The sequence below is a fragment of the Zalophus californianus genome, chromosome 5 (genome assembly GCF_009762305.2).
Source record: "Zalophus californianus isolate mZalCal1 chromosome 5, mZalCal1.pri.v2, whole genome shotgun sequence".
NCBI classification, from domain to species: domain Eukaryota; kingdom Metazoa; phylum Chordata; class Mammalia; order Carnivora; family Otariidae; genus Zalophus; species Zalophus californianus.
Window position 1 is genome coordinate 150,408,378 of NC_045599.1, and position 27,313 is coordinate 150,435,690.

Below are 27,313 nucleotides of genomic sequence, written 5' to 3' on the forward strand. Positions count from 1 at the left end.
ACTAATACTTTGGAGAAAAAAGCTAAGTCCACACGGAGAGCCCGTGCTTTTTTTCATCTTTGCAGCGAAGGAATCCAATCTTTAATGAAGGTGCTCACTTGTGAGTCTATCTTATAATTTAAGAGCTATGCTCACGAAGACCAATTTCAGCCATGCTGACTTGGCTGAGTGAAGCATCACAACCTAACACCCCAAATAAAACCAACATTTTCTAATGACTGTGTTGGGAATTTATTGGGGGATTTCCCAACTGTGAGTGCACTGTCCCCGGATCCATTTTCTCAAACTGTCGGTATTAGACTCACCAAAAATACCAACTGAAAATGCCATCACAAAAGATGTTATAATGGGATCTCTAATTTATTGCAATTATTTGTCTTTCAGGTATGGGATACTTTATCACTAGTTCCAATGATCACTCTACAAGGCATCAGAGGACGGATGAAGCTGTGGCCATATAGCTGCGTGAATTTAACCACAAGTATGTAAACACACAATACACCAAATACACATCTATTTGTCCAAGAGACAGATGCATATGAATTTGCATTATCTATTAACTTTTCAAACCAAGAGTCCCTTTCTAAAATAGCATTCACCCATCTATCACCTGCTCAGCAAATGTTCACTGAGGAATCCTTAGGTGCTAATTGCTGGTTTAGGCATCAGGTAATTTACTTGTTATTTACTTATTTGTTTTTCAAAGATTTTATTTATTTGGGAGAGAGAGAGATAGAGAGCATGAGCTGTGCGGAGGGACAGAGGGAGAAGCAGACTCCCCGCTGAGCAGGGAGCCTGATGCGGGACTCGATCCCAGGACCTTGAGATCGTGACCTGAGCCGAAGGCAGATGCTTAACTGACTGAATCACAGGGTGCCCTACTTGTTATTAATTTAAATTCTCCCATCCGTAAACTTTTGGATCTTTATACTTCAATCTAAAAAAACAGACCCATTTTCATAAACTTCAGAAGGAGTTCATTGAAAAAATTAAATTTTATAACTGAAAATGTTCTGAGATGCTCTAATTCACATGGAAAATAACCTAACTGCCCACTGTATCTAAATTTGAAATTCAAGACCCTAAAGATTCTGGCCACACAAATGATATTTAACTTAGAAAATCCATCAAGTTTATTTATGTCGAAGAACAATTTCGCATCACAGGGAATGAGCTGACATGATTGATTGTAAAGGATGTTATTTTTTTTTTTTAACTGAAAAGGTATTTCCTCGACTGTCCATGATGAAGTAACTGGTACCAGGCTTACTTTTCTGCATACAAAAACTATATGAAACTGGACAAAATATATGGGCCACTTGTTTCAGGCTTTGCAACTGGCAGCACAGTATGTGTCCCTGGAGAGAAGGGAATTCGTAACGTGAGTGTCACCTCTGCTCTATCAATCTGCCTGACATGGTGCAGCCAGGTGAGTCCCAGGCAGACAACGACAGTCTCCCTGCATGGGGAATGCAGAGATCAGAGTTGGGGTCTGCAGAAGTAGCTAGAACCTGTGGGACTCTGTGGGACCAGAAAGTAAAAAGTAGTCACACTAAGTAAGGGGCCCCAGACGCCTGCCTGAGGATTTCCTGCGGGCCCTTCCTTATCTGTGGGGTGAATGGTGATGCACTAGATGACACCTCATGTGGCCTAGATCAGGGCAGCAGCTCTGGGCTGCACACTCACCAGCTGGACGACAGAGGCCACACCATGCTGGGAGACACCGGAGTTTGGGCCCGCACGTGAGGGAGAGACCTCAGTGGAGAGCCCAAAGTCCACGCCCCCAGCCCAGAGCCCAGGCTGTGCCTCTGGCTAAGGAAAAACTGAAAGAGAGGAGCCCTAAGGAAGAACCAAACAAAGCCTCAAAGGATGAAGGGATCCCCCTATTATAATAATAGAGTACGAATGTATATAACATAAAGTGATACTCTATTATAATATGTTACAAATATACTCAAGGCTATAAAGGGAAAAGTGGACAGAATGAGTGAAAAAAGATGGGAAATTTCAGTAGAGAATAGAAAGTATAAAGAATCAGATCGTATTTCTGGAAACAAAACTTAAAATAACCTAAATGTAGAGTTTGCCGAATTGTCTAAATAAATGATTAGGTATGCCAGGAGATAAAGATGATGATCGGCTTTTTATCAGAAACAACCGAGTCCAGGGGAAAATGGAATTATAACTTTAAAATGTGTATAGGAAAAAAATAAAGAAAAAACTGTTTAGAGCTCTATATTCAGAAAAATGACTCTTCAAAACAGAGGGTGAATTTAATGACATTTTCAGATAAGGAAAACCTGACCTACCTTATGCCCAGCAGATGCAGGCTATAGAGAATGTTAAAGAAAGATCTTCAGACCAGAGCAAATGATACAATTTGGAGTTGATCCATAAGAAAGTATAAGTACTACATGGTGCATTTGTGGGTGAATATAAAAGGTGACACTTTTATTTAAAAGCAACTCCCTGTGCTAAAACAAACATTTTAACATTGTGTCATGTTGCTTATAACATACACAGAGGTAAAATACATGATGAGGACGGTGCAGCGTGGGAGTCACGTGGGCTTACTTGTTGTAAGGATCTTGCATTTTGCATAGAGTGGTACAAGGTTAACTCTAAATCGATTGGGGCGCCTGGGTGGTTCAGTTGGTTGGGCGACTGCCTTCGGCTCAGGTCATGATCCCGGGCTCCTGGGATCGAGCCCCGCATCGGGCTCCCTGCTCCGTGGGAAGCCTGCTTCTCCCTCTCCCACGCCCCCTGCTTGTGTTCCCTCTCTCGCTGTCTCTCTCTGTCAAATAAATAAATAAAATCTTTAAAAAAAAATAAATTGACTGTAAATTAGAGATGTAGCTATAATCTCCAGAACAACCACTAAAAATCAGTATAAGGAAGGATAGTTAAAATGTAAATTGAGGCAAAAAAACAGGATTGTTAGAAAGGAGCTTAAAGCAAAAGGAAGTAGAGAAATAAAAAAGAAGTGTGACCAATGGGAAACTAAATTTAAAACCTATCAACACAATTCTCCACATTCACATCATAGAGAAGAAAAACAATATAACTGCATCCCCAGAAGCAGAAAAAGCATTTCACAAAAGTCAACACACTTTTGTGATAAAATCTCTCAACAACCTAGGACCAGAATGGAACTTATCAGTTTGATAAAGGGTGACTATGTAAAACCATCAACTAACATCATATTTGCTTTTTATTAAGTTTTAATTGCAGTATACTTAACATACAGTGCTCTGTTGGTTTCAGACGTACAACATAGCGCTCAACGAGTCTACATGTGACTCAGTGCTCATCACGGTAAGTGTGCCCTTAGTCCCCATCCCGTTTCCCTGGTCCCCCACCCACGTCCCCTGTGGTAACCCTGTTTGTTCTCTATAGTTAAGAGTCTGTTTCTTGCTTTGTCTCTCTTTTCCTTTATTTGTTTTGTTTCTTAAATTCGACCTACGAGTGAAATCAGACGGTATTTGTCTTTCTCTGACTGACTTACCTCACTTAGCATTAACCTCTCTAGTTCCATCCCTGTTGTTGCAAATACTTTACTTGGCATTTACAAAGTTCCAGAATAAGCAAACTGTATCTATGGTGATAGAAATCAGAACAAAGTTTGCTTATCTGGGTGGGGAAGGGGCTGAATGGAAGAGGGCATAAAGGAACTTTTTGGCTTTATGGAAGTAAGCCATGTTTTGATCAGCATGCTGGTAACGCGGGTAAACACAGTTGTTAAAATTCCAACTGTACACCTAAAACGAATCCATTTCACTGCATATAAATATTCCCTCAGTAATAAAAGATGATAGTAAGAAAAGATTTAGCTTCTTACTTCCTGCATTTTCCAAATGGCGCCAGAGTACCATGGATGATACAGTCCATGGTCACAGAGCAAAATAGTGTGTAAACCAGAGGTATGCTGTAGAAAATCCCATCTTTGGGAAAAAAAAAAAATGAGTCTTATGCTCCCTGTCCTTAACAGACATAAGAGTAACGCTCAAAAACTTCCTAGGGATTTCATATGGAAAAGGCAACATTAGGGATCCAAGCTGATGGTAACTGATTTATTGCTCTTGTCCCAAGTTGACATTACCCAGCTCAGGAGATAAGGATCCCTTCCTGGAACACGGTTGTAACTGACCTTAGGGGGAAATCTCCTCGAGTTTAGAAGAAAAGAGATTATCACGTTAGATTTAAATTGGGAATATTCCCAGTACATTATGAAATGTTGGGGGTTTCTAGAGGATCATGTTTTTGTCTATTTTCCTCTTGATTTCATTATAAACTAGAATAAAAGAAATCTCAGGAATAGGTACTTTCATTTAATTTATGGGTAGCTTTCCTTGTGGTTCAGTACAGCAAGTTCCTAGATCCCGACCTGCCCGTCCAACACGGGCGCATGTCTCTGTGTCACACGCAGAATTTATGTCAGGAAGCCACGCCAGTCATGTCCCCGAGCTCAGCGGCGCACATCACACCTTCTACGAGAAACTTCTCTAGAAAGGCTGTCCTTGGGAAATTTAATAATCAGAAGCTCTAGACAGGTTGTTGCTCCATGGTAAATTCTGCTTATAGCTGAGGAAGGTAAAGCAGGGAGGTACTATTTTCTTAACAGCATTGGAAAAAAATGCAGAGCATTAATTTGCCAACTCACACCAACCAGAGGTTATTGCTGAGTTCCCACGTGATAAATCAGAAACAAGAGCTGACCTAACAGGCCAAGTCGGTTCTCCGATGAAAAGCGATACCCACACCAGGATCGACCAGCTTCTTCTTTGCCAGGAGAACATATGTTTCCTGTTATCTAAGACCAGCTCTAACTCACAGGATCTGACATTTGGTAGGTACCCAATAAATGCAGAATACATCAATGTCCGTTACACTGAATAAAACGGTTTTATGAATCATATTGCACTGAGCATTTGCCAATAATCACTTGCCTTTTTAAAATCCAGCATGCAGAGCTTGGCTTTCTCTCCAAACTGCCACTTGCACTGAGTGTTGGCGTCATATAACTCTCCCGGCAACTTCTCGGGGTACTTGTACTCCTTCACAGGCTTCGGCTGATCCACAAGGCACAGCGCTTGGGCGGTGCTGAAATGCACAGGACGTGGGGCTGCTAGTGATTCCACAACACTTACCGGAGATGCACCTTCCTGAGGCCGGGCTCTTCTCCTGCAATCTGACAACATTCCCTGTGCAGCGAGGCGGGGGTGGCGGTGGGGGGCGGGGGTGGGGGGTTGGGCATTCTTCTCCTGCGGGCCCATATGACATTTATCTCCATTCTATTTAAATACAGGGGCCACATATCCTGAAACTGCTCCTACTGCATTTCAGCTTTTCCAGGAAGACAATTTGTTCTTCATTAGATTCCTCAAGCTTATCACGGGGAAAAGTGAGATGGAAGAGCACAAGCAGACGTTCAGTGTGAGAAGTGCCAACTGCAGACACTTTCACGTACACTTCTGGCCATGAGTGATCAAAAGATGGAAATGGGCATTGTGGAAGCCTATAGCACAATCCGCTTATCTCCAAGACGAGAATTTTCTTTCTTTCTTTCCCCCCACCCCACCCTTACCTCCCTTCCTCCCCCCTTCCACTCTCCTCTTTCCCCCTCCCTCCTTTCCTTCCCTGGGCCAGGGGCCACCTACACACAAGCTCCCAGCCTCCAGAGGTTCCCCGTGGAACACAGCAACAATTCCTACCAGCTATGCTCTATGCTCAGGCTAATTTCTGACTAGATCCCAAAGTCAAGAAGGAAATTAACTCTGCTTAAGTTCACTAGCAGATGGCTAAAGACCAACTAATGACTCCTTCCTCCACAAACACGGTATTCCCTTCCCTAGCAGGGACAGGCATAGTTATAATTTTCACCTTCGGAGGGAGGGCAAAGAGCGTTTGCATGTAGCAACTAAATCTTGCTTGCAAATTTCAATAAGCCAAAAAGAGTCCCTTCTATGTTAGCAATATATTGAACAATGGCAGACCTGCCCATGGATCCCTACTTTGTCTTTGTGTGGCTGCCCACCTCGACTGGGACCTTTCTGGCCTCAGTCTCCACCCCAGTCTCAAATTCCACTGCCTTCGAGTCCACTCCGGCATGCCTCCGATTCACACTGACCCATGAAACACGAGGGTGGTCCCAGCTACCGTGGAGGAGACATCAGTCCTACGTAAGAGGAGATCAGAAGCCCTTTTGGAGCACACTGAGAAGTATAGACTAAACCAAATGATAGGACAGTGTTCAGAGCAGTGGCCGGCTCACTGTGAGCATTCAACAAATGACCTGTCTGTCTATCACGGTCACTAGGATCATACCACAAAGGGATATTTCTAAGTAAAGAAAAACGATTAAAAGCATAATTAGCAGTTAAAGACAGGAGTGACTTGGCAATTTTGGAATTCCATAGAACCTCTCCCTGATGGATCTCAAGTGATTTATACATCGGTGTTCCCCATTAGGTCCCTGAGGCTACGTCAGGGTGGCAATATGATCCCCATCCTCTGGACAGGAAACCAGGAAAAGTCAGCCAAACTGACTGGCCCCAGCAAGAGACTGACAATTAAAACAGTTTCACAGGTTCAGGAATTTTTATAGTTTGTGTAAATGTATAAGCACAGGGCGCGAGGACAAGGTTCCCACCTGGCCATGAGAAATGCAGTGCACCGACTGGGAGCCTGGAAGAAGCTGGGAGCCTGCAAGGAGGTGCAGGAACACACATATCACTGTTGGGATGTGCAGGTCGGCTCCAATTAGCTTCACCTTGGAAGGGAAGCAACTCCCCATGTGGATCTCACCCTTGTGCTCCCGGTTAGGCTCCGGCTGGAGCACGTCTGCTCTTTCCCCCTTGGCCAGAGCAGGTGTCATGGCCAAGCACAAAGCCAATGGGGCAGGTGTGAGAAAACCCCATGGCATGGACGTTGAAAGGAAAAGCCACTGCACAAACAATCCACCATAGTATCCACGTGGACAAATTGTGTTTTGACCCTGTGGCACGCCCCAGATGAAAGTCAGGTGCCCTACCTGTGATAAGCAAAACAATAAAGCTTGTAGGAGATCGTGTGGAAGAATATATTTGTGACTCTGGGGTAAGTAGAAATTTTTTTATTCTAGCAGCCCACAAAAAGTACTAACCCCAAAGGAAAAATATGGATTAATTTAGACTCTGTTACAAAAAGGAAAACTCTGTTAACCAAAAGACACCATTAACGGTGGAGATACCTACCAAGTCATAGAGTGACAGAAGATACTCACATAATATGTATATTACATAATGAACAAAGTATTCAGAATATATAAGGTACTCCCATCGAGAGACAAGAAAAAATAAAGCCTAATTTTTAAAAATTCATGAGAGATCTGAACAGGCACTTCACTCAAGATTATTCAAATGACCATTAAACATGTAAAAACACACTCGTTCTCTTTAATGGCCACTTTGGTATGTCACTAGACTCCCAGCGAAATGGCTAAAATGGAAAAGACCGACAAGACCAAGTGTTGGCAAGGGTTCAGCGCCTTGTGAGTGCTCATAACTGTGGGCATGTGACTTTGCATAACCACTCAGGAAGCTGCCGGGGTGTCTCCTGACACTGCAGACTCCGTATTCATGACCCTAGAGTTCCAGTCCTACGAATAATCAGAAACATATATGTGAACCAAAAGAATATGCAGAGTATCATTTCTTAAATAGCCCCAAATTGGAATCTCAAATGCCAATCACCAACAGAATGGATTCGTAAGTTGTAGCATATTCATGCAATTAAAAATAAATAAATGATGCTATATTTTTATGCAGCTACGAGGTTGAATCTCATAATCGTGATATTTAGCTAAAGATCCCAGATACAGAGTAGTATGTCGCTCATGATTCTGTTCATAGCAAGTTCAGAAACAGGCAAAACTAGCCTATGGTGGCCTGTGTCAGGAGCATGGTCATCTCTGGGGAGGAAGGAGATGATGATGAGAGTGAGTGCGGGGTTCTGGGCTGTTCACTGTGCTCTGTAGCTTTTTATAAAGGTTAGTTAACATATTCATTATCTCACATCCTCAGATTTGTGAATGTTGTGTAGTGAGAATTTTTTTTTTTTTTTTTTTTTTAAGTTTAGGCTCCACACTGGGTGTGGAGTCCAACGTGAGGCTCAAACTCACAGCCCTGACATCAAGACCTGAGCTGAGATCAAGAGTCGGACGCCTAACTGACTGAGGCTCCCAGGCGCTCCAAGAGAACTTGTAAGATCTACTCTCTTAGCAATGATCAAGCACAGAATACAGGACTGTTCACAGTTACCGTGCTATACATGGAAGCCCCCATGACCTCCTCATCTTAGAACTGCAAGTTTGTATGTGGGACCCCCTTCACCAGCACTCCCACCCCAGTATAACTCTTTGTTGCCATGAGCTTGAATTTTTAGATTCCACATGTACGTGGGATCATACAGTTCGTCTTTCTCTGACTTATCTCACATAGCACAATGCCCTCAAGGTCCATCCACACCGCCAAAAATAGCAGGATTTCCTTCTTTCTCGTGGCTGAATAATATTCACTGTGTGTACGTGTGTATGAATGAACTGAAATTTGTTCTTTCCATTATAGCCCCAAATATTCTTAACGGACTCTCAGGTCAAGTCAGATCTTCTCATTGACGGAAGAGGTACGGTGTGTGGCAGCGGTCCCACGCACCCCTCAAGCTCCTGGCTCCCAGCGATGGTCCCTTTTCCCATATGGACTGACATAGATTCATGGGGTCAGAGGGAAGGCACATTCACTGGTCTGTGAATACCATGATTCAAATTTTTAAAAAGTAAATTGAAGACGAGTCCCTGTTGTCATTAAATTAAAATAATGAGTTAAAATTTCCTTAGTCCTAGGCCTCCCGGACAGACATGAGTAAGTGGGATGAGGTCTGTGTCTGTTCCTCAGAAATGATGCATGACGTCACTGAGTAGGTTGATGAATTTACTCCGAACACGTATCTGTCCTTCTTGACTACCAACTATAGGGAAACATTGTGCTGACAACTTCAGACCGACTGAGTGCCTTTTTTTAAATATATTTTTTCCATGTACCAAATGCGAGACTGCAAATAAAGGAAAGCGGTTTCATCTTTAAAAGTTAGCCACTTATCCTCACTCATTGTTGGGATCGTATCAAAATAGCCGCCTAATTGGTGGAGAACGTAACAGGATTGTGATTGCTTGGAAATCAGGAAGTCGGCAAACACGTCAAAGAAGATATGTCTCCGATTGATTAAACTGATGAGACTTCTCTGCCAACACAGTATAGACATGGCCCATTCATCACTGGTCATCCCATGGGAACAAAAGCTTGAGTGACTTTGACAACAGGAGGCTCTCTTGGAAAATTTAATCTTTCAAGAGAACAAATTTGTGAGCATGCATAATCTTGTGTTTCTGTTCATAACCATGTGGCCCAGCAAAACTAGCAAAGTTCTTGAAAATAAAAGTTTATGACTGAATGGCCACACAAGGGCTTTACTGACTGACACAAAAACAAATGAGCGAACTTGAGCAGACATTGAACCGTCCCGGGATCCCAGAGCAAACATGTCTCTGAACCACACTCTTGGCAACCCCTCCTAGGGCCACGGTCTGATTCGAAGATCACAGCCCATATCTAATGTCATCAAAACAAGTGCTCTCTAAGCATATAACTATTTCCTTCCACGAGTTCTCCTACAGTTCTTGGCAGCTGAGCAGCAATCTGGACTCTTGCATGATGCTGATTCTCACCGTACACCCCCCGTTGAGCCCCTGCTCTCCATGGTGTCTGGGTACATTTCAAAAAAATTAAACATGTTTATCTTCATCAAAACCATGAAGATGAAAAAGCTATAAAAATTTTGAGGGGCACCTGGATGGCTCAGCTGGTTAAGCGTCTGCCTTCAGCTCAGGTCATGATCTCAGGGTCCTGGGATCGAGCTCCGCATTGGGCTCCCTGCTCGGCGGGGAGTCTGCTTCTGCCCCTCCCTCTGCTGCTCCCCCTGCTTGTGTGCTCTCGCTCGCGCACATGCATTCTCTCTCTCAATGAAATAAATAAATAAAATCTTTAAAACAGTTTTTTTTGAAAAATAATCTAGAAAATTATAGAAAGGATATAGAAAACTTCGATGTAAACTTCAGTTTGTGCTCTTTTTTATTACAGAAAGCAGAATTCTTCAAGCACGTGCACACGCAAACATACACACACACACACACCAAACAAAACTGAACAGCTGCAAGAAACAGCTACAAACAATGCTAATAATCCCCAACTTGACTCCACAAGGAGCCCGCACAGGGAAGAGCAAACGTTGAAAGGACCCCAATATGTCATGTCACCAGTAGAATAATGTTAACACTGCCTTTTTCGGTATTAGAAATAAAAGGAAAATGATCAAGTGTATGTTACTAGAATATAGATTTGTATTGCCAGGTGACAGATACTATCCACAAAATTTTCACTCTTCTTGGCTGGCATGAACTATGGAAGGCAGCCATCATTCCTTTAGGTGGTAAAATACCTTGACTGATGCGAAGTCTTATGGTAAGAACATGAGGAAAGAACCCAGGCCGAAGGTGAGTGGCTCAGAAGCCTTGCTACAAGCTCAGAGGAGGACCGAAGAGACGGGCAGCGATAAGGGAACCCAGCCAGGGGCTCAGGGCTCCACGAGGGCACGGGGAGGAGCCTCAGACAGTGAGCAAACAGGGAGCATAACCACCAGAAACATGCACGTGACCCCGCCCTGTTGTGTGCTAGAGAGAAGCTTCTGTATTTTGTGCAACAGAAAAAAGGGAGGAAAAGGCTTTACTGACAAAATAAGAAAGAAAGAGAAAAGGAGAGAAAGAGAGAAAAAAAATGAAGCAAGATAGACCCCATACAGTGAGTGCTTATAAGTATTGGTAGACACACGAAGTGAAAACATTGCTAGGAAGTACCTCAGTGGATATCTGTGTGTGCAGCTAGACCCCAAGATAAGCAGCTCCGTGGGGCGAGCCAGTGAGGCTAGCAGAAGCCTGAAAGGTGTCTTACGGGGTACAACACGAGCTGGGGACTCTTGTACTCGACTCCTGGCCTCGAATAACGAGTTCTGGGTTCTGACTATAGGCACGTGCACCAGTTGCGGAGACTTGGAAGGCGGATATCTGGCTGCTAAGCTGGTGGTCCGTGCATACTGCCAATCTGTTTTCCTTGCCCCAGGTCTGGTGGGGCCAGCATGGGTCACGCAGCCTGCCGCTACACCTCCCTCCAGATTCCCTGTTCAGTTGCTGGCATCATGTGGCAGAAACAGGACAGGGACAAGCATGTGCTCCTGGTGTCTCAGACTGGCCCGGGATGGACTCACTCCAGCATGGGGTCCAGAGGAAGGTAGAAGGGGGGAGTCATCAAGGTGCCATGGGTTAGCGCACACACAGATATCCACTGAGGTACTTCCTAGCAATGTTTTCACTTCGTGTGTCTACCAATACTTATAAGCACTCACTGTATGACATAATTTGTTACAGATACGAACATATATTTTATGCAGCAGATGTACAGCAGGGCATTCTGTAAATAGAAAGGATATGAATAAAATATATAGAAACACATCTATCAACGCATGCACTTGGATGTATCTACAGTTCAGTTTAGATATACATAGACACAGTTTCATTTGTTTCCAAGAATTCTGTGCTGGCAAAAGCCTCACTTTCCTTGAAATATCGGTATTTGCCCTATTTTCTGTTCATATGAATGGATTTGATCTCCTTTCTTGCTTCGGTTCCTAGAAAGACCTTTGCCCAATTTCAAGCTTCAATATCAGAGCCAAAGCCTCTATTTTAAGACTGATATATTTGTGTGTTTATTCCTTGTTCTCCATTTTTTATTTTCTTTTTTTTTAAAGATTTTATTTATTTATTTGAAAGAGAGAGAATGAGAGATAGAGAGCACGAGAGGGAAGAGGGTCAGAGGGAGAAGCAGACTCCCTGCCGAGCAGGGAGCCTGACGCGGGACTCGATCCCGGAACTCCAGGTTCATGACCTGAGCCGAAGGCAGTCGCTTAACCAACTGAGCCACCCAGGCGCCCTCCATTTTTTATTTTCATTTGCTTTTCGTCTTCATCTGTCAATTCTAATTTGTTTTGTTTTGTTTTGTTTTGTTTTAGAGAGGGAGAGCGTGCGCCTTTGCAGGGGGCAGGGCAGGGGGAGAGAGAGAAGGGCAAGCAGGTTCCATGCCCAGCGCAGAGCCCAGCGGGGGCAGGGGGATGGGTGGGGCTCAATCTCAGGACCCTGAGTTCCTGAGCTGAGCCGAAATCAAAAGTTGCATGCTTCACCAAATGAGCCACCCAGGCGCCCCTAATTATTTTTTTGTATGTTTTCTTGTCATAATCTGCTCCAAATTCTTAAAGTAAGGTGGTTTGGTTTGTTAGCTTTGTCCAAGAATATATCACTGACATAAGAGTACTAACTCTCACACCTTCCTTGACGAATCTCAGAAGTGTGCGCGCATTTAATGGAGAACTCGCCAGGAAGGTCCTTTGCCGCCAGCCCTGACACATTTTGGAAAGATGGAAGCACATGCTTTGTATCTCCTTGACAAGAATCAGTGGATTATTGAGTGTTGGTGTGTTTGTCAGAGAGTGAGCACAAGCCTGCTAGGTGCCTGGCAAGATACGTTTCTGTGTCACGGATACGCATGTCCTCCCTGCTGAGCGAAAGCAGTTCTCCTTCCCAGGGCCAGGGAAACAGGAATGTTCCCGAAAGAACAAGGGTAGAAAGGGGTGTGTCCTCCAGGAGGCACAAGAACCTCAGAGCGCGGTGTGCTGCAGGTACCACCCCTGGGGCCCGGGAGAGCCCGCTCAGAAGGGAAGAGAAGGAATGCAGGGAGCTCAGGTGGGCACACACCTGCAGTCCCAGCCCCCACACTCGTGACCCAGCCCTTAAAGGGCGGGCCCTCAGCTGCATGCTCGCTGCCAGGAACACAGCCCTGTCCTGCACACCCTCCATAGCCCTCTCCTCCCCTGGGAACCATGGGCTGTGGTGCACAGCCAGCTCCTACAAGAGGAAGTGACCACAGGATGGAAGGCCCCGGGCTGTGTGTGACCACACGCAGCGGGTTCGCTGACCCGCGCAACAGCGTTAACACACGTCAGAAATAAGGTTAGGGTCTGCAGCTGAAGCTAAACTCCAAACTCAACGTCCTTGAGACTTGGGGGACAGTCTGCCTTACTAGCAGATCTAAGGCCACTTCCTAAAGTCCCTCCTTTCTCTAAAGAGTAGAAAATCTACTGACTGTCTTTCTCAGCAGGTCAAACAAACCCTATCTCTCCGATGTCCTATATCCTAAATGAATTAGTGCTTTAATAAACATTTACAAAAATAATTATTTAAAATTGCAAGATTTTAGAGCCAGGCTAAGGTTTCCCGTTCTAATAAGAAATGTACTTTGTGGAAAAGAAAAGAAAAGAGAAAAAAGAGAAGAGAAGAGACCCCCAAAAGTTACATTGCTTCCCCACTGTGTGCACGGTAGGTCTTCCTACTCATGAATAAAAAATGTTTAGTCACAGAAGTGAGAATTTAAAACAACTAAATGTTAGTGACAAATACTTTGATTTGCTAAGTATCTTGGGTTTCATTTGAGTCTAAAGGTCAAATGATGTTGGATTCAGCCTGCAGGACTTGGAGCTCTAAGGAAGTGTCTGACAAACTTCTTGGCCGAGGGAGCATCTCAAGACACCTTCGAAGGCGAACCATCTTGGGAAGTCACAGCCAAGCTGGGGCTGCTTGGACAGAATCAGGCTGCCCAGACAGGGGGCACCAAAGGCACTAAGAGACACACACCCAGCTCCGGGAGCTCATACCTTAAAAATTTGTGCAGGTACTGGCGGCTGCAGGGTGACCAGGAGAAGACCCCATTGCGTCCTGCCAATGTGGGGGACATGATGTTGCCCTCAGACTTTTTGCACACGTTCCCTTCTCCATCATGGACCATGCCGAAGCTGTGAGAGAGAGAAATGGTTCTTTCAAAACCACGAAAAGGGTCAATGACCTAACAGACTCCATCAAATGCACGTTCAACTCCTACACGCCTGCCTGGCCATCACGCAGAAAGGAAATGTCTGAACAGCCAATTCTTAGAGCATAGCCATGCAGTCACAGACCTTTCCTGAAGAACTACCCTTTGGTCAGTTGTCTGAAAGGGCACACCAATACAAAATGAAGCATGCGTCTGGATATCTGCTAAGGGCCCATGTTTTAATTATAAAAATCATTTCAGGTGGGGTGTGGAGGGCAGGTCTCTTGACCTTGATAAAGCTGACAGTGTTCCCTCCTGCTCTCATCTCTCTACACTCTTCTGGTCACCAGGGATTTTCAGAATTTGCACGTGTTTGTCAGAAACACAAACGTAGTCTCCCCAGGTGCGTCTGATGCCTCCCGCAATTGGAGAACTGACCACCTGTTAGAGCTCCCTGTGGGGCTGACCCTTTGTTCCCCACTCCCACCAAGGGCTGCCCCAGCTCCTGCCAGGTCTGCACTGCTGGGGACTGTCACAGCTGGACAGTGCTTGACCGCATTCCCTACGTCCCTCTGGAGGAAGTAGCTCCATGAAGCCCAGTGGGCAATCTTGCTGCCTTTATCTGCAGGAATTGTTTGAAGGTACACCTGTTCCTTCAGGCTCAAAACCAGACTACTCTGGGGCACCAGCCCTAGCTGAGTGGAAGGGACCATCTCAAGCCTCATGGGCTCTTGGGGTACTTAATAGGGTCCTTTACAGATGTGCCAATTGGCACCCTTTCACTGTCACCTGAGAAAACTCTAGCCCTACACCTATAAGAATGCCATGAACCGAGTTGCTACGTCTCTTTACCAAGCCAGCTTCTTCTTAACTGCCTAGAGCTTTGGCTGTAGGAGTGTTTCACACTGCCATTTTCATCTACCCTAGAAAGAGCACAACTAATGGCTTGGGAAGAACGCCTGGGCGATTTGGGAGTCCTAGATGACCCTGAAGACTTCCCATGAAAGCAAACATATTCTTTGAGGGTGGAGCCATTGTTGGCCATGGTAGTCTGGTAGCTGCCAAATCACTGGATTGATTCTTAGATAATGGGGTTCCACATGAGTGGGGTACAGAGCAAAGGGGAAGGCAAGGAGGCAAAGCAAAGACGGGCAAGATGGTTACTGGGTCTGGGGACATTCCAAGAATGCCACCAAGCATCCCATGATGAGAGGAGGCAGGGCAGCAGGGACAGAAGACTCCCAACACTGGGGAAGGGGGCTCCAACCATGGGCTAGGGAATCTGTATTTGCGGCTGAGGCTGAAAACACATTTTCCCCACTTCACTGGCTTGCTTATAGAGATTTAATAGTATCAGTAAAAATAACTCACACTTATAAGCGCTCACTAGTGTTCAAACAGGATATTAAACACCTTATCTGTATTTTCTAACTTAAGCCTCCCCAAAAGCCTATAAGGCAGGTAGAATATCGTGAGAGCAAGACTGAGGACTGGAGAAAGCCATGTCCACCGTCTCGGACTCAGGACTGCAACCTGATGCTCTGACATCAGAGCCCAGGCGGGACCCGGGTAAGAGCGTAACACGAGCACCATTGAAGGGCGTATCCAAGGAAATCTGGCATGCAAACATTGTTGAATTTCTGCAAAATTCCTGCTCAGTACCAAGGGTGATGCAGATGGGAGTCATTTCAGCCTCCACCCATCCTCTGAAGTTCTATTAAAGCAATCAATCAAGGCCAGGGTAACCATATAGCAGAGGAAATGTGTCATGGCTATGAAAAGGATTCGGACTGTAATCACATATAGGTATCTGCCTTGGGGAGAAAGTTAGGAAAATGAACAACCAAAGTACACTCCCCTGGCGGGCCCTTGACCTGTGTAGATGACACGTGCACTGTGGTCCAGTAAGTGCCCCAGGTAAATGTGCTACCACTCTGCCCACATTTCTAAGGACACGAAAGCCACAACAACCCAGATCTGGGGACATGGGGGTCTTAAACTTTTTCATCTAAGATATTTTCCATGATTCTTTCTAGAACTGATTCTCAAACTCTGCTGTGCGTCAGAATATCTGAGAAATGCACAGCTCGGTGTGGCTCCCCAAAGTCCATCCTTGTAGTTTTTTTTTTTTTTTTAATTTAGTAGCTTAGGAGTTAGGCTTTGGTACTTGGGTGTATTCTAACACAATAAGGTAATCCTGATGCCCACCCAAATCTCAGCATGACTACATTGCGAAGTTGTCTTTCCAAGTAGTTCAGTGCCCATATATTGTACCGTGATGGATGTCAGCACGTTCGCGTCAAAGTACCCCGCAGTGACCACACTTGATAGTAACAATAAAGTCAGGGAAGGATGAAAAGAACACATTTTGAAGATAAGGTTGGTCTTTGGCAACCAAGAAATGTAAATACTACCCAAGTTACACCATACCAGACGTGTTCTTTGCTTCCGTGAGCCACAGTATTTTATTCAAAATTTTCATCACCCCATAGGTTGAAACAGTAAATATACTGTTTTCTTTCCTACCCACTAGCTTTTAAGTTTCTGAAGGACAGAGACCCTTCTTGTCCATGCCCAGCCCCAGGCCAGTATGCTCACTAGCCCATAACAGGTTCTCCACTGATGTTTGTTGAATAAACAAAGACCAACCTTCCAGCCATAACACCCACTCAAATACCCAAATGTAAACATAATTTCAGATTAAACTGGACTTGGGAATTATAATCAGTGTGCAATGCTTTTAACGTCTCTACAGTATGTTTTCAGTGATTCAACTGCATCAGCATGTATTCTGTCATTACTAACGATTTACCCAGAAGGATGAACGCCATGTCTCGTTAGAGGTGGTATTGAGTATTTCAGACTGTTCAGACGGCGGTAGTTAAGGAAACAAGAAACCCTTTGAAGTAACCACGGGCCAATGTCATCCGGATGGCTAAATCACACCCTTGGTGCCATGATGGTGCCACAGGTGGGCCTAGGTGTTGGAGCTCCGATGTGGACTTTTCAAGGAGCACAACACACCCCCGTCAAGAGGGAGAAAGCTGGTGTGGACACAGCATCACATGGGTCTCGGGGGCCGGGGCAGGTCAAACAGCCAGAAGAGCAGAGGCTGAAGATGGCATCCATCGGGGTCTTGCCTCTGTCCTTCACAAGCAGCTGGATTTGAGGTAAATTACTGAAGTCGCCAGGCCTCAGTTTCCTTACCTATATAATGGGGTAATAAAACTTTGCTCTACAAATGCACAGAAGACCTGGCACTATGCACATCACAAAGGAAAATTCAGAACTTTTATCCATTTCCTTATTCAAATGTGGTGTTGCTCCAATTACTCAACACCTAGAATTTACTTTTATACGTTTGATGTGTGTGTGTGTGTGTGTGTGTGTGTGTGTGTGTGTGTTCAGCCAAAGGTCAATAGGTTTCAAATGTTTTTGGATACAGAAACAAAAACTCTTAGGAGGAACAATAAATACAATTGGTAAGAGATGATCCTCCGACCTGCTAGGGCTCCCTAGAGGGCAGTCTGACAGTCACCGGCCAGAGGGTCTTTAGTTGATATTGCACAAGGCCACAGCAACACTTGTGCCCCCAAGTCAGCTGCGGGGCTCAGCTGCTAATAGTGCACAGCCTCACCCTCAAATGCTCGAAAGGGCATCTCCCCAGCCAAGCCTGCTAGAGCTAAATGTATTAGCAAGCCACTTCTGTTTCGAGACTTCCCTGGTCCTCCCTGACTAAGTCTCTTGCAATGCCTACACCCGCACAGCCTGATCTGCGCACACCGTATCTACTTTGTCTCTCTGTGAAGACTCTTGGAGGGGGTGAGTCACTAATCTTCAAAGAACCCCACACAATGCTTTGCTGGCAGAATGGAAATCATGCCCAGTGAACGGGTCAATACGTGTGGGAGAAGACAAGCGGCAGAATGATGGGTCATGAATACTTCTAAGCACAGCCAATATGTTTGGATATTGTCTTGATGGTCTGAAACGATAACGCAAGTTAAGCATTTAAGCAAGGGTTGTATGTTAGGAATGCTCAGCTCAAGTAGTACACCTGAAATTGCACCTGCACAATCATGCCGAGGATCTTGGACTCTCTTGGTTTTGCAGAGGGAAGCTTAGGTAAGAGAAGAAAAGGCAGAGCGCACACGGGTTGCTGCCATTCCTCGGGAGAACTGCATGGATCCAGAATCCCAAGCCTAAGGTCCTACTCCTCAAATGGCATGAATTCCTTAGTACATGGGAATTTTTCAAATGGAATCATGCCATTCAGGGAACATATTCTCCAAAACCTATAGTTCAACATTCAACATGTCTGTACCATTTCCTGAAATCGGCCTCTAGCAGATCCTATGCCAAGTGATAGAATACGACCAGGAAACTCACCCTACACCACTGGCTTAGGAACAAGCCTGACTGAATCCCACATCCTAAAGGAGAATGCACATCCTCACTCCTGGTCCTGTCTCCCTCCCTTTTCCAACACAAATCCAAACCCTGGGTCTCAGCGATTTCTACATAGAAATGGTCAGAGTCCTCCATAGAAACCACAAGATGTCCGGACATGAAAATAATTGGACTCAGTAGAAGAAATTGGCTGACATTTACAGAGATCCTTCTCTGAGTTAAAGGTTAGAAAAGCTCTGGTTGAAAGGCCTGGAGAAAAGTACGAACCTCTAAAGCAGGATGTTTTATAAAGTCCGAATGGATGTATGATCACTTTTAAATTCTTAAGGCGCAGAACTCAAAATCTGACCCCGCTTGGAGTTCATTGCCAGGCCTGCTGTTTATGTCATGATGTTTCATCCATGTACCAAGTGACAACTCTCCTCCAAGAAGTAATACTTATTAAACCAGCGAACTGAGTAAGTGTGCTCATTTTCAATTCAATTCAACAAAAATCCATGGCGTTAAATCACTGAACCTTGCATATGCTTTTCCCATTTCATGGAGTTGCCACAGCAAACGACTCACCAAAATACTCTTCGTTCGTCCATCTGCTCATCCCTGACTCACCCCGTCCGTTCTATTCATTCACATTCGCTGAACCCTCAGCATCGTGTGCCCACCAGCCTGGTGGGGCGGGGAGAGGCGTGCCCCCTGCGGTCTCCGCAGCCTGAGCTGCACGTGAGCTCGCTCTGCAGATCTCACAAAGTGTTCCGCGAACAGCAGGCGATACCTATTACTACTGCCGTTATTACTATTAGCACCGTGGTCGCTCATCGTGCCTGGGGCGCACGTGACTCATTTGCATACCTCCCGCGTGCACTTTCTGGTTCCGCAATAGGATCGGAAGCGACTTCACTGGTGATGTGGTAGGTTCAGAGCTCCCAGGTCCTGCCTGTTGCATGATGCCCTCTTAACATCAAGCGCTCAGGAAGGAGCTGATTATTTTCCGGAGTTGAAGCCTATGAGGAGCAGGACCCCCTTTCATCCCAACCTACAGCCCATTTCCTTCTTCCCCTCCACAGTCCCCACTTGAAATAAAAGCCCTGTTACCATGTTTGGAAAAATACCTTTTCCATCTAGACCCAGTCCTGGCGATGAAAGGGAGTATTAATTGACTCCTAAGAAAACATAAAAGGAGACACTGATCCTTGCTGACACTGAAGACCCTTCTCTGAGGTATCCAGTTTGACTTTGGGTAGACCCGCCACCTGCAGCTGTGGGCACGGCCAGTGCCGAACCACATCCCTTCACTTAATGCTGAGCTGCTCAGCGCTCGGTGACTTAAACATTTCTTACCTGGACTGTTTAATTAAATTCAGGTATGGTTCAGGGGACAGCCAGAGCCTCATGTCGTTAACATAATGAGAGTTTTTGAAGTTTTAACGGTAGCAGCCTATTAGAAATACAATTATGATTTAACTGGAAGCTTCATAAATTGTAGGAGCAATTTTCTAGGCACTGAAAAAGTCAATCATTACCTATAATGAAGGGATCAGAAGCAGGGTATAAGCTTCATTTTCAGGTCATCAGTTCATACAGCCAGTCTGCAGGGCCTCACGGGACCGCGCTACAGGCAGGTGCACGCACGCGACGCACACTCAGGCACACGGACGCACGCACGCACACACACACACACACCAGGATGAGAGGACAGGCATTGCCTCAGTCCGTTTCTACAAGGGGATGGAGAGGTCAGTTCTGCAAAAACTGAATCACAAACACTGCCTTTTGCAGGTTTTGTGATTTGCAAGTAAAATCAGGGTGAATGTAAAAAATAGGAAAATGGTAATTCCCAGTTATGCATTTTCCGGGAGAAACTTCAAACAGAGCTGCTATGTAGCAGGAAGACACCCGCGCTCCCACTCCTGGAGCTCATGCTGATGGGGCCAAGTCCAGGAAGTCAGCAGGTGGGCCGCAGTAAGGCAAAGACGGGACCCAAGGCAGCTTATAGAATGATTAGCCCAAGAAACCTTATTTAAGAATGATAGCGTCTATAAGTAATTGATAGAAAGTGTTCATTCTACAGGAACAAATGTAACATTTTCATGTAGAAAGATGCCACCAGTGACAAGCCACCGGTTGCTGAGTGCTCCAGTCAGCGCTGACGTCCGGATGCACCAAGCCCAGGCTTACCACGCACCCTGACACTGCCCATTATGCTGGACATCTGGAAATGTGGGCAGCAGACCAGCTCCTATCAGCCCCAACCCCTAGTCTAACCTGCATTCTCCAAACTCTGCTTGGCATTCCAATCAAAAGACATCTCTACAGATTATAGAAGTGATATAAGAACACAAAACTCCAGAGTAACTATTAGACAAGAGGAGGCCTTGTCACTATCATCCCCGATAGGGACTAACCATGGAATGAGATCAGCGTGCAGGACCCAAGTTCAGAACAGGACAGAGGAGCGGAGGCTGAGACAACTGTGTGCAGTCGTACATGCACGCATGAGCCGGGACGTGAAGGAAGAGCAGAGGGGAGAGATTGTAAATGTGGGAATCGCCATGGCTTTAGACTGTGCACGGCTTGGCACTAAAATAAAAACTTAAGAAGGGGCGCCTGGGTGGCTCAGTCGGTTAAGCGTCTGACTCTTGATTTCAGTTCAGGTCTTGATCTCAGTGTTGTGAGTTCAAGCCCCATGTTGGGCTCCATGCTAGGCATGGAGCCTGCTTAAAAAAACAAAACAAAACAAAAGAAACATAAGAAGTACCTAAGGGATCCATGTCCTACCTGTTGGTGACATTCTTCTTGGATATATGTGATGCCCCATACAGACTTGACCTAATGAACCAGCGTTTCTATGGCAACCATCCAGTGGGGAAGGCAGCCCAGGATCCAGCTTCCCACGGGATGCACTTACTTGTGTCCAGACTCATGGGCAATGGTGAAGGCCAGTCCAAGACCCGTATCTTCATTAATTGTGCAGCTGCGATATTTACTACACATTCCACTTATGGGCGCAAATCCTACAGGGCATAGAGATCAAAAGAATATACAGCAGTGTTATTACAATAAAATAAAGAAAGAAATCTGAATGGGAAACTCTTGGACAAGCACATAAGGGGTTCTTTGCAATGTGACTGAAGGGGACCTGCTCTCCACATGGACAATAATTCACGGCTCTATGTGGTGTTCATGTTACAGGTTATAATTGGGGTGGAGTAGAAAAGGGGATTCCCTACAGATGGACAAGAATCTCTACCTTTTTATGTAAAAATCTGTGTTCTCGGAAGCCTGAATAAAAGAGTACTGTAGCGCATGGGTATGTCAGGAGGTCCCCAAGACCAGCCCAGGTCCAAGGATTCGCCAGAGGGATTCCTAGGACTCAGGCTTTGTCATACTGTCAGGTAGAGTTTCGTACAGATGCCAGAGGATTCAGGACAAAATCAGTAACGAGAAGGCGTGCAAGGGGAGAGGCTTGGGGGAAACCATGCAAGAGTTTCCAGAGCCTTCTCCCAGTGGATCCACACAGGATGCACCTCACTCCCCCAGAAACACGAGGCAGGCTCATTAGAGACTCAGGACCCAAGGATTCTTATCCGGGGCTGACGGCATAGCAGCCCTGCGTGGCGTGGACCCAAACTCTAGACTCCCAGAAGGAAAGCAGATGTCCCGTGGAAACCCCATTATCCGTACAAGCAAGCGGTGCAGGTACAGTGAGCCTGCAAGTCATCAAGCAGGGTGCGGGAAGCACCCTGAAGTCTGGTTCTCAGAGTCCAGCCAGGGCCCACCTTGTAAGCCGGCCTTTCCAGGAACAAGCAGTCACGATTAACCTCTATTTGACTGAGCTCTAGCTGACGAAGTTCACAGAAAGAAATGCAGAGTTAGAGAAAATGTTCAAGAGAACCCTGGTCAGTAGCACAGTGTGCTTTACACTATTTGGAAAAAATTGATCAAAGTCCTGCCTCCAAGATATGCGCAGCCTCACAGACATGTTAAAAAACTGCTAAGATTGCAGTATTTATGAAGCAAAGGAAAAATGGAGAATATAATATCACTATAACATCTCTGCAAACGTTCATAAATGTACTGTTTCTAAGCCACAGAATGGGACATCCTTGAATCTGTTCACCTCGTTCTGGCACATGGGAGAAGAAAAGAGAGAAACTCTTTCTTAAGTTAAAAGAGACAGGAACTCTTGAATGTATGAGGGACCGTTCCTTGTGAAGTCTTCACTTTGGGTGAATAAACACACACACTTATGCTTGGCCAAAGTACTGCCAGGGAAGCACATCTGTGCTTACAGCTGTATTCAGCAGCGGCTACCACCATGGATTTGCAATGAGGGGCAAATCCTCAATGTCCTGGGCCCCCAAGGGTGCACAGCCCACACAGGCTCCTCAAAACGCCGCGGGAGGGTCTTACCCAAGGTGTCACAGGGCTCATTCTTCCAGGAACATATGTCCAGGCCCGTCAGCAAGATGGCATGGTCGTGGCGCGTGCTGTCTTTGCTCATCAATCCAGACTGCCACTGGCAGAAGCTACTTAACGTGTGGTCCGCATGGTGGCTTATCACGAGCCCCGGCTGCACAAGACAGACCAAGACCCCCATGACAACAGAGAGAAAACACGTCACAAGCCAGTTGTTAACTTCACTGTCATCAGCATGTCAGTAACTGGGATTTCAACTACACAGATGGGTCCGGATGGTCTATAAGCTGATAGACCCATTTCATGGATTAAAATCCAAAGGAGGGTGTCTTCTATAAAATGGATTCAGGGTGGGCACTTCTGTTCATTTCTGTAGTTCTGTACAAAAACAGCTGGGATGTTGTTAGCTGACCCCGAATGCATTTTCAATGCCCCAAGAAAGATGACTCCCCGTGCATGCAAGGTCTGCATCAAAATCTTTGTAAAACACTTTGTAAACTTATATAAGGCAACAGAACCATTTATATGTGGTTTTGCACGTGCACAAAAGCACACCTAGATGGTTGATTTCATAACCAAGCTGGGCACCTGGGATTTCTGATTTATAACTCTTACCATTTATCATGAGAGTGTTAAATTAAGTCACTTTCCTACGGAAGCAACATGCTATGAGAAGGGGCAGGTCAACTGGTAAAGCTCTTTTTCTAGAAAACAGACAGGAGCCAGAAGGAAACTATGCAGGATACATCCCACCAGATGCATATATACCACGTTCTAACACAGCAACAGCGAAGTGTCAGGGGAATTCAGAAGTGGGGGGTCAGGAACACCCACCAGAGCAGGCTGCAATGAGTTATTTGAACTTTGTTGCTATTTCTTCCCATGGCTCCAAGCCAGGTTAAACAGCGCGATTCCAGGACAACTTGAGTAAAGCGTTCATGACTAGATGTTGGGTTGAAATGTGCGTTTCTCGCTCACTGAATAGGTTTTATCCTTCAGTGCTTATTTCGTCTTTGCAGAGAGTCAAGTGCACCTAAGTCTACTGCTGTGCATCAGCACTGGGACAGGCCTCACATTCTTCAGCAGGTGATTTCCAGGAACACCGCATTAATCACAGTTAACCCAGGTGTACGATCAAAAGATAACCTCGCTTATTCTTTGCAGCTTGGATGAATTCCAAGGTGAAACCGATTTAATACAACGAATAATTAACCTGTCACCTGAGACGCCCTGCCAGTTGAGCAGCCCCTGCCCAGACGCTCACTCACACAAAGACAATGAAGCTGCATCTTCCTGACCACTCGGGCTAGAAACAGGCTTGCCCCTGCAGGCCCCCACTGTCTAGAAAAAGAGCAACACCACAGAAGCTCCCCTTCTGGAGGCATCTTAGGTCTTATGAGTGATCTCAGGTTTCAGCTAAAAAAATTCTGTGTTATAAACAAGAGAACCATAGCTAACGGGGGACCCCGCTAAGATGTCAGCAAGGGAAGCTCACTCCTCCGGTGCGGAGCCAGCGATCAGCTGGGGGCCAGGCAGAAGCGAGAGTCCTGCATGGTTGAGATACCCCCATTACCTGTGCTACAGAATGTGCATGTACAACCTCCCTGTGAACTGAAGTGCATGCCCGTGCATTTACACAGGGACGCTGGGATGGAAGCAAGGAGACGCTTTTACCCACTGCGACCAAGATCCGCCATAATGAGGTGTTTGGATGCAATGAGAGACAGGCACATGACATTCCAGAATCTCTATAAAAACACAATCCTGTGACTGAAGCTGGTAGGGGCTGTAAGTGCAGTCAGTCTTAGGAGGTGACAGAGGAAAACAACAATGCCCCACAGCACGATTTCACTGTAGGTTTTGTTTTCTAGCAAAGAGCAGAAAGGGCTCAGTTCCACCTGGGAGCCTAAAAGCTCACGTTGGGGAGGTGGCTGAAGACACACTGTGCACTTTGTATCCACAGTGCGGGTCCCACACATACGTTTAAGGCAGCTCTTCTGTTCTATTTTCTCTTATGCCTACTAAGAGAGTATTCCTCACTACCTCTGCACACACACACACACACACACACACACACACGCACGTGCAGGCGCACACACACAATTCAAATAATCATTAAAGGAACCGATAAGAAACTCATTGCATTAGACACAAAACATTAAACACTTTTGTTCCCAAGTGAGAGAAAAGTCAAGAATCCACAGAAGGATCACATTGAGGGGGAAAAAAAAAAGCCTCACTTTGCATTTATTTTTCTGGGAGGAAAGAAGGTGGCAGCTTCAAAGGCAGATTACCTGTTCTTCCTCTAGAAGGATCAGACCTACAATTGCAATGTTGATGTTTCCTCCTATCGTTCCATCTTTGAACAAAGCAGACACCTGAAAAAGACGGCAATTTTGTCAGGCCCCACAAGTGGTGCCATTTCCCCCATCCCCAGAGTCCTGCCAGGGACGGTGGGTCCCCATGCTCTCGTGACACAGCAATGCCGACTTTCTTATGCTGCCAGACGGACAGGCACAGAAATGTCTAAGGGCCAGGTAGAGCAAGTGTGGAATCCTTATTGCGGGGCAGGCAGCCAGACGGGACGCCAGCAACGACACCCACGTTCAGGGGTGCTGAGGTGGAATGCAAAGTGTGTTTTCCAAAACATCGTCATCCCAACTCGTTTTCAAACCACACTCATGTGACCTGGGATCTTGTCTTCCGTTATTTACGTGTTACTTAGTCACCCATGTGGGGTTCAGATGCTTCTCATCATCACAACAGCTGCCAATCTGGGACACGGGACATTTTACCCAAGATGGTAGCCTATAAGTTTGTAGATTTTTCTGACTTTGTAGATAAAATAATATATATTCAGTATTTAAACTTTAATGTTCCTAAAGAAGTGGGTATTTCTGTATAGCCCTCTAAAATCACACATAAGCCGATTTACTGCACTAAATAGTCTCAGCATCCTCTTATAGATTTCTAGTAAATGAAAACATTGACCCACCAAAACATGCCCCTGGCTCACAGAGAGGGCCAGACTGTTTCCCCTCCTTATAGTGTTCTCTGAAGTTCTGAACACGGCTCTTTAGGTTTGGAGCACAGTAAGAGTGAAGGAGTCACCAGAGATAAAATATCTCCTGCATGTGAGACATAATGCACATACCCCATTAGGGGGAATTACACATGTGGCTTCAACAAGAAGGACTCTCCTACCATGTTGAGTATGGTCAACACGTAGGTGGTGATATTTTCGTGGCCGTGGTTCTGCATCATCTTTCTGTCGACCACCACCAACGTCTCCACGTTCAGCTCTTTGTTCCTATGGGACTTCAGGAGAGAGCGCTTGTGCCGTAAGCAAGACGTGTACTCGTCAGGCAGGATGAAGTGGTCCTCCTTGGGAGGCTTGGGCATGTCTATGGAGGGGATGTTCCGAGAACAAACGAAAGCAAAAGTCGTACCCCCAAACCAGCAGTGGAACTTGTTATACAGAAACTGGATTTGCAAAATGAACCTTCATGTATGAACGATATAACCCTTAAGATTTGCGATACAAAACTTGTACCAAAGTGGGACTTGAACTGTAAATAAATTTCACGTAACCTAGATGTGATGGAAGCCATCACTGTGTCTCTCTCTGTGTAATTTTGTCCGGATTTAAAACAAAGAGAGAGGACCCCTAAGCTCTCATGTTCCAGCCACAGAAGCACAAAGCTCAAAGACCACTGGCATAAGGTTTCAGGACGGGGTCTCTGCAGAACATTTACTAACAAAGCAGTAGAACCAAAAGTCACAGAACACAGCGCCATCTTGCCTCGTTTGCTTATTTGAAAGATTTTAATGGCTTGATTCTTTTTAAAGCCGATCCCCATGTCTGGATGCATAACTGGTTTGCCTGTCGTGTTTCAAATGGGTTACAAACTATGTGACACAGATCCACTTCACAGCAGAGCTGAATTTCCTAGAAAGCACCCTAAATATTTACCTCATTTAGTTACAAGACAAAACATACTCTGTCCTCTTGGAGCCATTTAAAAATAGTTTGGGCATTTATAATCGGCAAGTTAACACTGTGTTAAAGGCAATTAGGTTGAGTGGATGCCTCAGAAAAGCTTTTCATGTCAAAGTAGACCTTAAATTACCCATCGATCTAGGTGGCACTAATTCAGAGCTATGCCAACTCTATTCACGGACTGTGCAGCTAGAAGATGCTATTTTGTTTGACTGGTATCCACATCCGGTGCAATTTATCTCTTTGCTAAAATACTCTCCAACCTAAATGAACCCTGTGGAAGATAATCACAACTCTGGCCAAGTTATTAAAGCACTCATCGCATGCCACAGATGTTGGTAATTTGCAGAGACATGACTCCACCCTACGAGCCGTCTCTACACCCGCTCCAGGTACAGATGGGGCCACTGAGGCACAGGGAGGGAACGTCCCTTGCTCACAGTCCCTCCCTAGAAAGCGTCAGAAGTGGGTGTCCAATCTGGCA

At 45.5% G+C, this 27,313-nt stretch overlaps 1 protein-coding gene across 1 annotated transcript in view; it reads right to left on the bottom strand.

Annotated features, from left to right (window-relative positions):
• Positions 1–27,313, bottom strand: part of ADAMTS16 (ADAM metallopeptidase with thrombospondin type 1 motif 16) — a 141,994-nt gene that overhangs the window by 75,396 nt on the left and 39,285 nt on the right. The window contains exons 5-10 of the mRNA XM_027606029.2: positions 26,034–26,233; positions 25,124–25,207; positions 22,824–22,983; positions 21,319–21,424; positions 13,849–13,986; positions 4,947–5,100 (exon numbers count right to left, since the gene is read on the bottom strand). Of these exons, the coding sequence (XP_027461830.1) occupies positions 4,947–5,100; positions 13,849–13,986; positions 21,319–21,424; positions 22,824–22,983; positions 25,124–25,207; positions 26,034–26,233 (842 nt within the window). The remainder of the gene's footprint in view (positions 1–4,946; positions 5,101–13,848; positions 13,987–21,318; positions 21,425–22,823; positions 22,984–25,123; positions 25,208–26,033; positions 26,234–27,313) is intronic.